Source organism: Orbicella franksi, chromosome 14 (assembly GCF_964199315.1).
Source record: "Orbicella franksi chromosome 14, jaOrbFran1.1, whole genome shotgun sequence".
Taxonomy (NCBI): Eukaryota; Metazoa; Cnidaria; class Anthozoa; order Scleractinia; family Merulinidae; genus Orbicella; species Orbicella franksi.
The window spans coordinates 13,374,860-13,392,190 of NC_138158.1; the positions used below are offsets into that span (position 1 = coordinate 13,374,860).

Genomic DNA, 17,331 nt, shown 5'->3' on the forward strand with positions numbered 1-17,331 from the left:
CACGCACTGTTGTTGTTTATGATCTTGTTTTCTAAAGCAGCCAGTTCTTTCATACACTGTTGTTGTTCATGATCTTGTGTTCTGTATCTGCCAGTTCTCTCACACACACTGTTGTTGTTCATGATCTTCTGTGCCTTATCAACCAGTTCTCTCATACACTGTTGTGATCTTGTGTTCTAAATCAGCCAGTTCTCTCTCACACACTGTTGTTGTTCATGATCTTCTGTGCCTTATCAGCCAGTTCTCTCATACACTGTTGTGATCTTGTGTTCTAAATCAGCCAGTTCTCTCTCACACACTGTTGTTGTTCATAATCATGTGTTCTATACCAGCCAGTTCTCTCACACACTGGTCTCGTCTTTGCTTGATGGTGTGGACAATCTGGTCGTGTTTTTCGGGGTACCTAACAAGATCCTCCTACAATGAAATTAGAAAGGTGGGTTGTAGTTTGAAATATTCTCAAGACAAGCGAGTGTAGACACATGGTTTAAAAGGTAAACAGCTTATGCTTCCTACGGTGGATTTGGTGTGTCAATTCCGGTGCAAGCCGCTTTCACGATCCGTACAAACCTTCTGATATAGCTGTCTCCCCCCGCACCCTCTCTCTGACTATTTCAAAAGACGTTGGCAGGACGGTTTCACACGAATGATGACCTCCAGTGCAAGGAATTCCCGTCTACGGATATGATGAACATTGATATTCGATCGCATCTTTTCTGCCTGCAGACATGTCACTGAACACAGTGACAGAGTCACTGTGGCAGTTAGAAATAAACTGAATAGATTAACAAGTCTGATGAGACCCTGTTAGGGGTAAATTCCGACAAGCGACATGGCCTTGAAACGGCGACATGACAGCTGCGAATTGGCGATGAACGACAGACTACTTCAGCGAAATAGGGAAAGCAATGGCAAGATAAGACCGACAACGAATTTCGGAACTGAGAATGCAGTGATTGTTTTAAAAGTCTGAGTCGAAGTGAAGACGCATTTCCAGAGTTTTAAATGTGTTTTCCTCTCTCACGCGCGATGTCGACGGGTCGCGAAACCCAGGCTTTCTTATATATGCTAAAACGTCCCCGTCGAATAAATCGAGTCCGTCATTGCTGAGTATTTTTTCTCACTCTCAGCTGAGTGAGCAGTGCCCTAAAACGCCTAAAAACACGCTTAAGGAAAAAGGAAAGAGATCTTCCAAAGTCTGCTTCATATTTTTATTAGTGGGTCACCAGTAAAATAATATGAAGCTGTATTATCAACAAATGGCATTACAGAAGGAAAAGAGAGACAGGGAAAGCTGCCAAGGTCTGCTCGTCTTCAGCAGAAGGCAAGGGTTACGCCAAATTCAAAGGAAAATTATAGGTAAGAGAGATTATTCTGATTGAGGCCGTTCAGATTTTGAGTTAGAGAACGGTTGTTAAATATAAACATAGTAAAAATATTCATAGGCTCGATTGTACTTCAGGTCCAAATACTGCCTGGAAAAAGGCTGAAAATAACAATTCCAAGTAAATTTCAAAATTTCCCGGGGGTAGCATGCCTTCACATCCCCTAGGAGGTTAGCAACTTCAGCGCTCGAAAGCATGCCCAAGCCCTTAGGAAGGATGCCTCCAATATGCCCCCAGCTTGCCCCCAGCCCTTAGAAAATTTTGAAAAATTGAAGTGGCTAAGAATTCTTTTCCTTCATTCTGAGCCGAAATGTGATGCTTTAAAAGTAACCATAAAGTAATCATTAAACCCACAGACCGGAGAAATGCTGGCTCTGCATAAGAATTCCTACTGTTAAAAAGTGTTCGAAGCAAGTGCAAAACGTACAAGGAGTAAATTATATCCAAAGAGATACTTAATTATATATGCCCTTGACTAAAACAGCAAGGAAGCTTCAATGCGTGAGAAATAATAGTTTCAGCGTGAGAGCGCAAGATTGAATTCGTTTGCGTGAACCTCATGCTCAATGCGTGAGACTTGAGAGCACTGTGTCGGTTTTTTTTAAATAACTGAACAAAGGTATTACGATGTGTTATACGTGTAGCTTCGTTTCAATCGAACAAGGTCAAATTTCCCGACCGTGACAACTCCTCTGAGACGAAATTCCGACAGGCGACAAAGGAATCTTGCGAAATGCCGACATGGCTGGTGGCGAAATTCAGACAGGGGACATGGGTACCCCCCTAACAGGGCCTCTCTGATGGTTCGTACTGAGTTCGTTTTCTAGACTAGTAAAGCAGATAAAATGGTTGCACAGCAATAAAAACAAATAATCTTCAACCTTATGTAATATCCGACTTTATTTTTGTTGGCCTTTTTGAGCAAAAGAACAGTCATTGCAACTCTGCGCGTTTTTATGGCTAGGTTATTACATGTATGTTTTAGAACAGCCAAACAACTTGATGTTACCAACATCTTGATGATGACACTGGATGTTATCTTTTTTCAAGTTAAAACAATAACGAATTCAGACATTATGATAAAGATGAATAATTCTTAATTGTAGATCCACTGAAAGAGGTCATCAAGTAACAAGGATTTCAGGTACATAGTTTGACAGTAAATGTAAGAAACGCTGAATGGCTATATCTGCCTCACACACATTTTCGGAACTGTCAAAGTTCGTTAACCTGGGGGTTGCGACGTAAATGACAACACCAGGCAGCTTAAGCAACAACGACGACGACGCCTAGGAAAAAAATGAATATATATTTTACCAGCGAAATTCGCGATTGTCTAGATCTGTTCAGTACGCCGAATGGCTCTAAAAACGTGCGCAGGCTAAATATGTAATGACAGCGTTCAATTCCAAATGGAAATAAGAAAAATTAGCCGTCGTCGTCCACGTTAAGTAGACGACACAGAACTTGGTCATTTCACGTTGTTATTTTGCAGAGGACGGCAAAGAAATGTACAAAGATTTATAACGCACGTGCACAGCCATTGTTTTGCTTATTAAACCTTTCGTTTTGTGACGTTCACGTTGCCTTCGTCGTCGTGGTTTGCCTAAGCTCCCTAACCTCACTGAGTGACCGCCCTTCTAAGCAGACACCAGCCTGGTACCCAGGCACTATCCCGCACGCTCGATTTGACGCGAAATTTAATGACGTCGCCAAAAGCCAGCCAAGGAACTCGATCCCATCGGCGCTTTTCTCTCAGTCTAATCATTAGCAACAAGAGAAAATTCTTGTTGTTGAGAACTTCTTGTAAGCCACGACAAGCACCATTACAATGGGTTTTGATTACCTTCTGGTTTCTAACCTCTGGCAGGCGACCGAAGAAAAAGAGGAAGAGCTAAACCCACGTTTTGTCAACAACTGGAAAGTTTATGATAAATTAATAAAGATGGTGAATTTTAAGCTCGGTAATGAAATGTGAAGGTGAATTAATCAACATGACACGAGCGTGGGACAAAGAAAAATTCTGAGTCCCCGACAGGAATCGAACCCATGACCTCCCGAACACCGGGCGGGCGCTCTATCCACTGAGCTACGAGGACTCATGGAGAGCGAGGTCATTTAACTGAGTTGATATATGACAGGCGTCCTGCATACTGCTAGGATCAACGCTATCGAAGTCATCGTGAGTTGTGATAAATTAATAAAGATGGTGAATTTTAAGCTCGGTAATGAAATGTGAAGGTGAATTAATCAACATGACACGAGCGTGGGACAAAGAAAAATTCTGAGTCCCCGACAGGAATCGAACCCATGACCTCCCGAACACCGGGAGGACACCTGTCATATATGAACTCAGTTAAATGACCTTGCTCTCCATGAGTTCTCGTAGCTCAGTGGATAGAGCGCCCGCCCGGTGCTCGGGAGGTCATGGGTTCGATTCCTGTCGGGGACTCAGAATTTTTCTTTGTCCCACGCTCGTGTCATGTTGATTAATTCACCTTCACAACTTGAAAGTTTGTTGTTAAAAGATGTTTCCAAAACATGACTTTTTCAAACAAGCCAGCGCACTGTTGAAGTAATTTTTCCAATAAGATTCTTGCTCGCTGTCTTTTATAATTAACTGACCTACTGAAATGCACACTTCCTAATAGATGGTTTGGAGTCCCAGCAGTAAGAAAAATTCGGTCAAATGCAACAAATGTACGACACGCTGTTTGTGCGTGTTTTGTGTTTTTGTATTAACTTAATTCAACACGACTTTTCTAAAATAGTACAACACGTCAGCCTGAAAGTGAAAAAAGTTATAATGTTCCCTTTACCTGGAAACTAGCAGCCACAGGGGTGAGACTTCGAGCCTCCTCAGAACTGTCAACGCAAAAAAAAAAGTAGCAGTTAAAACATTGCAAGGCCATACTTCATTCATTGACAAATCTAAACAAGTGCTAACCTGCAACACCCTCACCGAGCAGAAAGAGAAAAGAATCTCTGCCTCGCAGAGTATACAAGTACTTGAAGGCAGCGGCGATTGTGAAATATGACGTTTCAGTAGATACCAAACAAACTGTTTACATCTGTCCTTCTCTGATCTGATAATATTTAACTTATTACAAGAGAGCTTTATTGCGTAATCTACACGATTTAAAGATGATTTCCAGTCCGTAACTGCGCACTCTCGAGAGTTTGTTTACGTTTTTTGTTTGGTTTGATGTAAGACATCACAAAATGTAAATATTTCGCAACCACTTACATGAAGTAAATTCAAAGTTCCATGTCAATCGCCTTTATGGATGCGAAGCTTCGTCGGCTTCGTTCTTTCTCGTATCACTTGATGAAACAACTTCGCAGCTGTAAAAATCAATGAAGCTGTTGGAAAAAGAATTTGAAAGGTCTCAAAGATAAGTTATGTGGTCCGTAAGAAATAACATCGATTCGCATTCCATCGAGTGAGACTTACAATGTTTGTAAACATTAAAGTGCTGAGACTACGCAGTGCGGACTGGAAATCATCTTTAAAGGGACAATGGACTAGTAAAATAATGACGCCAAATTAAACAGGCAAAGGTGAACAACAATATTAAATTACAAGACGTTGAAAATCAGTTCAGAAAATTGCATGCAGCAGGTGCCTATAGCTGAACCAAAACATAGTTAGTTAGTCTCCCCTACTATGATCAAAAAGCATGATTTACCGATCGCGAAACAAATCTTAATTAACGAATAGCAAGGACCAAACTTGTCAACTTACAAGTCGTATCCCTGCAAAGTGCTCTTAACCATGTCTCGTAAGTTGTTAATATCATGTTGATATCGAACAACCACTGATGAACCTTTAGGGTTTCCAATCCCTATAAAAGAAAATAAATACCGTTCTGTCAAGTACAGCGCACTGACTGCAAATGATTGTATCAGTAGGTAGCTTGGTGATGAGTATACAACATGTGGTTTTTTCGTGTTACTTCGCGTTATTTCGATGTTAATAATATACATGAAAAAATTACTCGATTCTGATTGGCTGAGAGCAGTGCAGTTCAAGTGTAACAACCAGTGCAAAAAGTGTAGCACCAGTGCAAAAAGTGTAACACCAGTGCAAATTACACATCGTAATCCTGAGTTATGATTGGCTGAAAGACAAAAGGAAATCTTGTAAGCCCAATGATGTCACATAGAATGATGATGAAAATTTTGTGCGGAAACTTTGAAAAACGTTTTCTTGAATGAGGAAAAATGGCTTCAAGAAAGATCTTCCGGCACTTCCTCCACGCGAATTTTTTCATGCATGTTTATATTATTAATAAGTAATCATACGGTTTTTCTCGTTCAATTTGGAAATAGTTTGCACTTGTGAGGATAGGATCTTAATTGCGTAAATTTCAATTAGTCAATCTTTACCTTAGAATTGTTTCGATTGAGAATATATATCAAAGACTTGGCACGTTTCATCACATTCCAAACACCTCGAAGTATGTCATAAATACTCCAGTGCATGTCGTATTTTCAGCTGTCGTCCCAGTATTAGGACATGTGATGAAACACGGTGTCTTGTTTTTTATACATTATGTAACGAATGATATCAGGGGTTTTTTCTAGTGATAGTAAGAACCAATTATCATGGCGCTTTACATACATTTACCAGAAAGATAGGATGTAAGTGTTTGGTCCCAGTCAATTAACCGGGTTACTTCACTTGAGGGTTTTTTTTTTTCTGGCCGTGTTACCTTGCAAGAGTCTTTCAAGATCTTCAATCTCTTGTCGAATAATATCTGCCGTCCGCATTCCCTCAAAAGCACTGAAACATTTCAATTGACAATATGGCGGTATGAGAATGGTTCATCGTGTTGGTTTTGTTTTTCCAAAACTAAGAATAGCTAAGTACAGGGTACACATAACTTTACAACACGATGTTCATTTAAGATGTGGTAAGTTGCGCTCAGTAATGGACTGACTCAATTAAATCCTAAATTCTCAGTACTCTTTTTTATTTACCACATCAACAAAAGATAAGCAATAAAAACAAGCAGTAATCACAGAGAAATTAAGCGCGTTCGTAATAAAGTCAGTCTGCTGAACACACGAACTAGTTTCAGTTAGATTTGACTGCATATAACAAGAAGCACTACAGAATCAGTTTCTTCTGGATTGTTTAGTGCAATGGCTGAGTTGATCAGTGGTTTGTCAAACTAAGCACATGGATAATGCCGACAAACACAAGGTCACTTTCTGCCAAATTTTGCTAGTGCGTTCCGAAGAGAATACGCGAATCTACAAGGGCGCATATCGATGACGATCACATAATACGAGTATTGCTCAACATGTAATGGCTGACTTGAGTTGATCGTCCACTTTAGGACATGTACCCTTAAGTTGCTCGCTGCTGACTTTATTGAGTATTGCACTTTATTGAGTATTTCCGCTGGCGCGTTCCAGGGTAATGTTTAACATCGTTGTCAACGATCACGTGAATTCTATCCGCAATTCAAATTAGCTGACTGTTGTTTTCCGAACTTATTCCAGGGCCACATTTTTCTACCCTTCAAGTAAAAAGCAAAAAATCTGGCACCAATCCTGATGTGAAATCAACGTTCTTTCAATTCTCGAGACGCCAAAACCTTCTGACTTTCCTTTTTTAAAGAAAGCCCTCCATTTTGTTTACCTGTCTCTACGACGAGGTCGTCCGCATGATCGCGTAAGCAAAATGTGACGTCATGGACGAAGGCGACAACGAAAAACTGCGCAGGACACCCATAAGATTAGCAAGCGTTCTCCTTTGTCGAACATTACAACCCTATTATACAGTCTCTTTATGTTAATACATGTACTTACTCATGTGAAGAGGGCTGGATTGACTTTGCATCCACAGGCTCACTTCTGAAATAAAATTAAGATCAGTACAGCTTATCCCATGGTGTATCAAGATAACTATGACGTCGACTGATAACATGTAAAAGGGATTTACACAAAAAAGAATTAAAACTATCAGTTACAGGAAGCAATATGACAAAAAAAATCGTAATTCACCATGACTTGTTTGGGTGAAATGCGTTCCCAGAAACGAAAAAGAACCAGCATGAAAATTAAGCGCAGGATTGGAGAGACACCGACCCTTATGTTAAGGTTAGTTTTCACTAGCACATAAGCATAAATAAGCAACAAACGCAGGTGCACAAAGGTGCTGGTAAGTAGCGCCCTTTGTTAGGACAATTTCCCTACAAAAAGTACTAATTATCAACATCTCACTGCGTCTGGGTATGTTTACTTATGTTTATGTTTGTACTATTAAAAACTGTCATAAATGTTTGCTTGCACGCAGTCTTGTAGCCAGGACCCTCTCTTTTCAGCCCTCCTTTCACAAGGGTAAAAAGACAGCACCCTGAGAAGAGATTGTAGTGGCCTGCAGCCTGAGTTTACCCTCAAACTTTCTGTCATGTTTGCATCAGACTATATAAAATTAATATCTAAATCAATTCATTTTTTTTGATAATTCATAACTTATGTTCTTAATAACAATGTACCTGTGCTTGCATCTCAACTCCTCATCCTAAAAAACAAAAATCAATAAATCAAATGATTGAAAAACCTAGCAAGAAAAAAAAAAAAAGTTTCTTACTTACTGCATTTAGATTGCAATTGAAGAAACCTAAAGAATACATAACACATGTAAAAAGCATAGCGAAAGGAGTATTTATAGATGTGTGCTTGTTTAAAATAATTCTGGTCCTCCCTTAGACAATCAATCAATCACCAGTGCACTTCTTCAAACCTAACCTTGAGTGTCATGGATGCCATTTGACAAAAGTAAAGTACATATAGAAGTTTATGTACAAAATGACGGTGGCAGGCCAAGAGGATGTGATGAGCATTTTAGTGTTTTACAGTCAAACCTGCATGGTATTGACCAGACCGTCGCCAAGCTCCCAAACTTATTTTCCTTAGTTTCTAGTTGCTGTAAACTATACCTCAATATTAAGCATACACAGACACCTAAAATGTGACTTAGACACGTGAACATATACTTAGATTATACCACACAACATGCTTAATAACAATTCGACTGCAGAACAGAAAAATTAGAAGGGTACAGCACTATACATGCATGATGCACAAGCCCAGATTACTCCACACTCATGTATCTGCACTCATGTATCACGCTCTGCCTCACAAATCCCCCTGTTCTGCAGGCTAGGCTAGGTACCAATAAAAATCTGACGAGGTTTTACAATCGGCAGATCATGATACATAGCTCATAAATTACTGCCATCACATAAAGGCAGACCTTTTGCAGTAATCGACTTGGTCTGATAATGAAGCACCAGAAACTAATTACAGGCATTACAAATAGACAGATTCTTTAGATAGAATAATTTTGAGTTTTGATTATCAGTTTATGAGATAATTCTCTTACATTTTTTACCACAGTTGGTAGAGGGCCCCCTAACTAACGTATTTCTTGACCTGTTTCATGTCTGAGTGGGTTGTTTTGGTTCACATATTTTTCTTCTAGTTGGATTACATGAACCTTGCATTATCAATCTGTGTGGCTGACTTCAAACAATTTCCAGCCCAGTTTAATAAATAAAAAGCTGCAAACACAGCAATGTACCTGTAGCTCCAAGAATAACCTGAAAAGTATCTAACATACATTGGCATACCTATTGACACATAATAGAACATGCTCTGTGGGAACTGTATTAGATAGACACCCTGTATTAAGCTAACATTAAAGCATTCCTCGAAATGTCCTCTCAATACATTTTGATTTTATTTCAAATGCATGCATCTGTACCATACCTGAGGGAATGGTTGGAATCTTGGTTTTGGAGGCTTAAATTTCTGTCAATAAAAACAATAGAAGCTGCATTAAATATACTGTGGTATCGTGTACATTGAACCTAAGAACTATAGATCGAGTATGTTGCCTGTTGTCCAGTATGTTGACTGGAGTAACAATTGACCCTGGGCTATAAGTGAAGGGTGCCCAGTAAACAACTGGGCAGAAAAGGCATCGAAACAGTAATGTGACAACAGCCCAATAGATGTACTAATGTACTTTAAATCAAGTAGAATGCATTCCTGCACCCAAATCTCTGGAGTTCAAGTCTGGCACCCTAACCACTTAGACATGCTGTACCAGAATTGAAAATAAGGTACTTGTCAAGCTGCCAAGCCTACCCAAAAGATATGTTTAAATATAAAAATAATCCACATTTTCATGAGCTACAATATAGTTAGACAAAATGCTGCTCCCAAACAAGATCTAAAACAAGGGCGGAAATACATGAAGGAAAAGGAAGAGAAGGGCATCAGACATGTATAATTAATTATGGAGTCTGAGCATTTAGCCACTATATCACCCATCAGCAACATTAACCCACCGCAAAATATCATAATTTTTTCTTATTTTCATTAGCTAATAATGATATTATTATTAGGAAATACCAGCTAATAACACAGTTAACAAATAGATTCCATGTTGTTGTGCATCTTTCTATTCAGTGTTAGTATAAATCTACTAGGCGTTCTATCTCGAATGCCATTCTCTGATTGGCTACACTACTCACTATCTATTCTGTGACAGATAGTGAGTAACATAGCAGTGTGCCCTTGTTAACAAAATGACGGCTGCCTGCTTCTTGGCATTTTGGAAGTGTCTGTGAAGAGGATTTAGTTAAAGTTTTGAATGACTAGTAGATTTGTAGTAAAACAATTAAGATTATTCGCTGTTGATTTCTATGCATGATAGTTGACGAGGAAATCGAGAGCGAATAATCTAATTGTTTAATAGATCACAGATGACATCAAAATGTGGTAAGACCAATAAAGTGGCACACAAGCCATTAGGTGAGTGTGTCAGTACCGTTCCTACCACACTTTTATGTCTTCTGTGATCTATTACTGAACAGATGCATGACAACAAGGAATCAATGGCCACCCTCGGGACTTAAGCAACTGGCTGCTTAATACAGATGGCCACTTAATACAGGATCACTCTGAAATTACTCACTGGGCATGGTGTAATGATATGGTACTGTACTTCAGCATTATGAACATCTGGAAAGCGATACTAAACGGCCAGTTTTCAGCTTACAGTAGCTTTGTACATGTTTTTCTTTGTAATGATGATGGATCACATTTTAAACACAATGAAACTGTTATTTGCTGCGATTCGAAGAATAGCAGCAAATCATTGTTTTTACGGTTCACTGGTTTTTTGACAGTTTCCATGGTGACGGAAGTACTATAAGGGCAGGATTATGCTGATGTCGCTGCCAACTTGCTTTCGTTTTGAGATTTTTTATTAATGTTGTTTTGATTTGCTTTGTTACCCTACATTTGTTGGCTTTGTCACCCCTCACCCTTGGGGTATTTGTTAAGTGTCTGGCTCTACATTCAGGAGGGTTCAGGTTTCCTCTAATAAGGGGGTTTTTCCTGACGGACAGTAGGCACGTTATCATTATCTGTACTTCTGTTAGTCTAACTTCACATATGTATCTTTCGGTTTTAATAAACTCAAATGGGGTTTCATTGCTTGCAGAATGCTGGGCTAAGTGCTGCAGTCCGTTTTCCAGTGCAGCAGTCTATCCAGTGCAGCAGTCAGTTCCCCTATTTAACAAGTAACAAGTTGTGTTTTATTTGTTGTCTATTAGAGGGAATAAGGGAAACTACCCCATAAAATGACATGTGGCTTAGTTTCCATTCAAGGGTGGCCGCTTAATACAGGTAACAATAACAAAGAAAGACAAACAGAGGACTGCTACAGGGTGGCCGTGGCTGCTTAATAGAGGTGGCTGCCTAATACAGGAAAAACTACAGCCTTTGTGTGAACGAAAACTCCGGACCTTGAAAACTGGCTACTTAATAGAGGGTGACCACTTAATACAGAGCCATTATATACAGGTTCCACTGTATTTTATATAATAAAGAAACAAAAAAATGATGTCATCTAGAATTTTCTGTCCTCTAATAGATCATAAGTAAGAACTAATCAAACTTTAAGAATAAGTCAACTTATTAATATATAATGTACCTTAATTTGCAGTACTGGAGTATAGATCAATAAATCATCAGGCTGCTGAACAGGTGGAACAGCTTGCAGATTGTCCATCTGAACATGTTCAAGGAATACAAAACTGTGCTTTGCTGTAAGCTGAGCAGGCCTGTAAAACACACTTGATTTAGTGCCCTAAGTCAGAACATGTAAGAAAAATTACTTTATTCACATTACATGTACTATAAGCCTGAGCTTTCCTCCCTCCCAAACCCCAGGATCCTAGTAATTAAATATTTAACCAGCTGTACTAATACAGTAGCTGTAAATGATGAAATTTGCAAGAGAAACAAACACAGGAGTCAAAGTAAAAGGTATGTAAAATCAGGATCCCCAAATTGTGCATTCTCCACCGTACTAGTCTAGTCAAGTGTCATGGCATCATTAATGACAAAAATGAACAGGAAACACCATCTTGTACCCACCAGTCACTAGGAACATCTTCTGTCAGCCACTCCTGTAAAGTTACAAGACCTCTGGGTAGACACCTGTAATTATACATGTAAGCCACCATCAGTATCTCAAAATCCTAGCCTGACTCAACCCCTCAAGGTTACAAGGAGTGGTTTCCCTTGCACTTTGATGTCTGTTCTGAAAACTGAGAGACAATCAGGAAATAGCACAAATTTGTAGCTGGGTCCTGTTAGCCTTGCTAATATCATTAACCATTAATGATATAACAAATGAACTGTTTTGAAAGGAACAAAGTGCAATTGCAAGTTTATTAGATGACATAATTTGCATGTGTGCAAGTTTTTCCAGCAATGTACTGCATGATAATATAGGACATTATAGTAAATGATGAACTAACCCACTGACTGATAAAAATAATTGCTTTTTCTTCAATAGGAGAATCTTGTTTATGATTTTTACCTTTTAGTATAATTGTCAGTCTCTGATCCAGATATAAAAAGTCAACTTTGAATATTGAGTGACAGCATAAAAAAAAAAATGTTGTAAAGAACATAATTATGCACTGATCGAGTCCCTTTTGCCACCCAGAAATTAGGTGCATTTTCTAAGGTCACATTGCTATATAATTTAGGTTTTTAATCAGTAGGTCGCCTTCAATTTAAATCATGCCTTCTCTATGGAAATTTGTATGCTGCCCAATGAGGCAATATGTACTAAACAATGCTGTCAGCAACGATTCCCCTTTAAATGCTGGCACCTTGAATACACACTGGGGAAATTATTCTAGTTTAAAATACCTCACAGATTACACCTGCAAGTTGCATGCAGAATCTATTTCCCTCTCTGTAACCTTACATGGACATTTACCTGTCTTGATAGACTTTTGAAAGTGAAGGTAAGTCATAATGAAGTTCTTCCTTTGTCATAACATTGGCATTGTCAGGATTCTTGTTGATCAGTGGAGTTGGTCTGCCAAGTGCAGCATGACCAGAGAATGGCCTCCAGGGGGGTCTTGTTTTAGGTGCTGTGGTTGTCTTCTCGGCAACCCTTTCTGTTGTTATTCTAGCCTTTGCACTGAATGGTCGTGGTTTCATTGCAGTGTTTGCCTGTGTTGGAGGTCCTCTGCAGCTGGCGGTATAAACACCATGCTGAGCAGCAGATGGTGGTCTGTTGACGTTGACTTGAAATAAGCATGTTAATATAATTTGGTTGAAAAAGACACTTGTTTGAAAGTAATAAAGTTACAGTGTGCAGGATATTATTAGTAAGTAAAAACGTGCTTCTTGTAAGTGAACTCTGTAAAGGAAACAGAAGGCTGTAAGCAGAGTGAAGCTAAGGTTCTTTTTCTCATGCTAGCTAGGAAAATTGTTATCTAAACCCTACTGTGGAGGAAAAATTTAAAAATAATAAAAGAACTAAGCAAAATGAATTCTTTTTGCACTGTCTAGTAAGAGGATGACATCATGCAGGTGCATTATTAGCCTATAACTGATTCAATAAACCTCCAGAACCCAAACTTGAAATCCTCTTGCTGAAATTAAGACATATCTTATTATAGGAAATTAATGCTTGTGTTAATTAACGTACTTGAAATTAACGTGACTAAAATTAACATGATTTGAAAATAAATTTGCTACACGATAAAGGAAATTAACGCGAGAGAGGTGGTAAAATTTCAAAATGAGGGAAAGCAGCATGACTACTACACCAAAAACAGAAAATCAGTATTAATTTTGTTGAGAACAGGAACAAATTTATTTTAACACTGTAAAGCTTCCAAATACAAACAAGGATCATCCAATTGTCCCTAGACGTATGGGTCAATCCAAGAAATCTGACCACTTTGACCATTCTTCACAGTGTCCATGATACTGAAAGATTTCCACCCTGACAAAATGATGCTTTTTTCCTGACAGTGAACACAAAGAAAATTCAGTTGAAGTACAGAAAACGATTTACTAATGTGAAAGATTGATGTCAAATGTAGAGTATGCAAATAAAATTTAATATTTGGCTGTGTCAAGAATGTCTGGAGTGTGTCATAGATTTGGGGGAAAATAATGGTAATAGGTGTCGTGGAAATTAACACACAACTTAATTAGCAGCACGAAAAATAACATTAACATAAATTAATGCGACTTAAATTAATGCATGAAGCATTAATTTCCTATAATAAGGTATCCTTGGTTTTACATTATTAAGGGGTAACCATTACACAGTACTTTATTGTCCTTAATTTGGTCTAGATATATATTTGACAAAAGGTTTTATCCGCTTAAGTTAATTTTATATGTAGTAACACTAATGAGCTTAAATGTGCGAGCTAAAATTCAAACTAACTTGAACTTGTTTGAACCCGATCAATTTTTTTGCCATTGAAAAATTTTAATCTGCATAAAATTTGTTTTACTTGATTAAGGCAGTTGATCCAGCAAGTTCTTTTGAGCTTTTAAAGAAAGATCCCTACATATCTACTGATATACATTCTCTTTCTCTTTTTTTGTAATCCGGTCTATGATTTTTCTTTACTGAATTTTCGGTGGCCTCTGTTCAGATTCATCAATTACAAAAGTTTGTTATTGCTCATGCACAACCCTGTGCTTGCTGTCATTTTATTGATTTTAAATCAACGGCAAGTAAGTGCTTACTTGCTTCATATGTGTCTGATAACAACCTAAATGATAGGTCTCTTTTTTTGCTTGGGTTTCTGAAAATGTTTAGTGCCGACTACTACAAAACATTCTCCATCTACTTCAAATTTTTGGGAGAACTAGGAAAAAATAACTCAGCAGAAACACAGTACATGGGTACTTGTTTTCTAATTCTTAACTATATTGGTCGCTATATCGGTTGATACTTAATGAACACTCAACCAATACTTCACCCATACCCAGACGATACTCAGTCAATATATCCACTAATCGATGATACTTGATTAATACTGTACCGAGGTAAAGACCTTAATGGTCCTTGTGGTATCGGGTCCATGTATCATGTGCAATATTGTTGATGGTGTATTGGTCAACTGTTGGTTGAGGTAGCTAAACATTTTCTGATGTATTGAGCGATATTAGAGCGAGTATCGACCAATACTCGGTTGAGTATCAGCTGAGTATTGACCAATATACATTTATCAACTGATGTATCAACCAATCTATTGACTGACATATCAGTATTGACCAATATATCTACTGATATAATCTGCAGAGTATTGGTAAAGTATCGGTGAATGCCAACTAGATCTTCTGATAGGAGTATTGGTCAATACTCAGCTCACAACTGACCAAGTATGGACTGATATATCGATCAATACTTGAGCGACTATTGACCCATGTATCGACTGATATATCAACCAATGTCACGATCAGGGCCCTAATAAGATACATGATCCCCACTTTCTTGTTCTTACCACATTTTGATGTCATCTGTGATCTAATTACCAACTAGATTATAAGCTCAAGATTTCTATCATAGAATAGTAGACTAGGGCGCAGCCTGAGTTAATCATGCATATAAAGCGAGAGCAAATAATCTAATAGTTTTAGTATAAATCCACTGGTTTCTCAAAACTTTGTCTAAACCCTCTTCAAAGACACTCTGAAAATGCAAAGACGTGGCCGCCATTTTGTTATCAACAGCACACTGATAAGCTACTCACTATCTATAACAGATTAGTATAAATCTACTAGCGTTCTACCACAAATGCCATTCTCTGATTGGCTACGCTACTCACATCTATTCGGTGATAGTGAGTAGCGTAGCAGTGTACCTTTGCTAACAAAATAATGGCCGCTTATTGGCATTTTCAAAGTATCTGTGAAGAGGATTTAGATAAAGTTTTGAACTACCAGTAGATTTATACTAAAACAATTAGATTATTCACTCTCAATTTCTATCCATGATAGAATAATAATTAGAAATCTTGAGCTCCTAATCTAATTGTTTAATAGATAGTGAGTAGCGTAGCCAATCAGAGAACAGCATTCGTGATAGAGTGCTGGCAGATTTAGGCTGCTGACCAGGCACACGGCAATATAGACTCTGTTTAAGTCCTCATTGGCTATAATCTTCTGTATAATTTGAAAACGCTATTATTCTAACAAAAAAAACGATCGAGTTTACCACCCTTTTTGTTGGATCGGGTTCCAAGGACTCCTATCGTTATACTGGGATCACTTGGTAAGCATGGTCTTGAGATTGTTTACTTTCAACCGTGCTAAAACGTAAGCTAAGACTGTAACCAGTGTATAAAACTTTCTAATTTGTTGTGTACCTTTAGAGTCATAAAGACCTCTAGCGATGTCGTATGCTTCTGAATCCATGTTAAAATTGCTACCATGCCGCCTCCACATATTGTTCAACTCCTAGCATCGATTAGGACTCTTGAGAAAACCTCCAAAATTACCAGAGAGTGAGGGTGGTCGCCATCTTGGAATTCAAACCGCCCGGGGACGAGGTGGATTTTACGCAAGGGCTCTGGAGACGAGTGTAATAAAAATAGGTACACAATGTGTACGTGTGATGATAACCATCAATACCTACCCTACCCATGACAGGAGCCCATCACCAGGTGTAAATATCCCTATGAACTCGCGGGCCCGTGTAAATCGCCGTAAACTTTTTGCATATCCTATTACATACCCACAAATGTATCTGTGAACCCTTCAGAAAAACAAAAGATCCTAACAGTAAACTATCTCAAAGTTAGTTTCTCCGATGACCAAGCCAAAAGGACCGAAAGGTTATCTAATCTTTACAAACCCCACCTAAAAATGTTGACAGATATGAGCCAACGTTTTCGTAACACGTTGTCATAGAAATGTCAAACGTTCTGTCACTACACATCACAGAAAAAAAAAGAACAAACTTTTCGTTTTTAGGCACAAACAACTATTTTAAGTAATTCCTAAGAACTTTTACGGTAGGGTTCAGAGCCACCTAAAATTTCGAAAATTTAAGGTGGCTCTGAACGCACAGGGCAACATGTTTGTTGAATTAATTAATCTCAATTAATTAATTAGTCTAGAGGCAAGGAAGTGGTGGGGGTGAGGTGGGAAACGTGCATGTGTACCCAACATGTGTACGTAAAACATATTCCATCTACGTCAGTTAGGTGTGAACATCGCAAAGCTATATATTTGTTTCAAGTAACCCCTTGCTCTCATTGCGGCACTATTCTCTTTAGAACAAAACCAATTTGCTCTAAACGCATGCGCAGATTAGTTAGCGCTCGTGTCTTCTACATATTAGGTGGAGGATACATTGCATACGGGATCAGACACAAATGTTGAGTGGTTTTCCCTATGGTAGAACCCAACATGTAAGAAGCATGCGTTCTAGCATCGTTAGAACCACGCGGTTTTTTATATGTCATATGATGTCAGGTAGCACCACTTGTCCCTTTTTAGTGCAAAAGTAAAACGTATCTTTTAGAATTATCCACAGGTCGGCTCAACAAATATCGTCTGCTGTTTTCAATCTACAGTAGTA

The 17,331-nt window shown here is 38.5% G+C and overlaps 1 protein-coding gene across 4 annotated transcripts; it reads right to left on the bottom strand.

Moving 5' to 3' along the window:
- Positions 1-37: 37 nt before the first annotated feature.
- On the bottom strand, positions 38-17,331 carry LOC145467709 (uncharacterized). 4 transcript variants are annotated; one of them, XR_014042095.1, is made up of 12 exons: positions 16,115-17,331; positions 12,709-13,021; positions 11,853-11,915; positions 11,407-11,536; positions 9,171-9,212; positions 7,895-7,920; positions 7,206-7,250; positions 6,101-6,171; positions 5,131-5,230; positions 4,633-4,730; positions 4,205-4,250; positions 375-417 (listed from the first exon to the last, which is right to left on the bottom strand). XR_014042095.1 is itself a non-coding variant. In XM_081451311.1 (11 exons), exons 1-11 carry the CDS (start codon positions 16,191-16,193, stop codon positions 292-294), a joined length of 1,041 nt encoding a protein of 346 aa, XP_081307437.1. In that variant the 5' UTR covers positions 16,194-17,325; the 3' UTR covers positions 38-291. The 4 variants fall into 4 exon arrangements, 2 of the variants coding, with proteins under 2 accessions (XP_081307437.1, XP_081307438.1); XR_014042094.1 differs by having other exon boundaries at positions 4,633-4,748; XM_081451311.1 differs by lacking the exon at positions 4,633-4,730 and having other exon boundaries at positions 38-417; positions 16,115-17,325.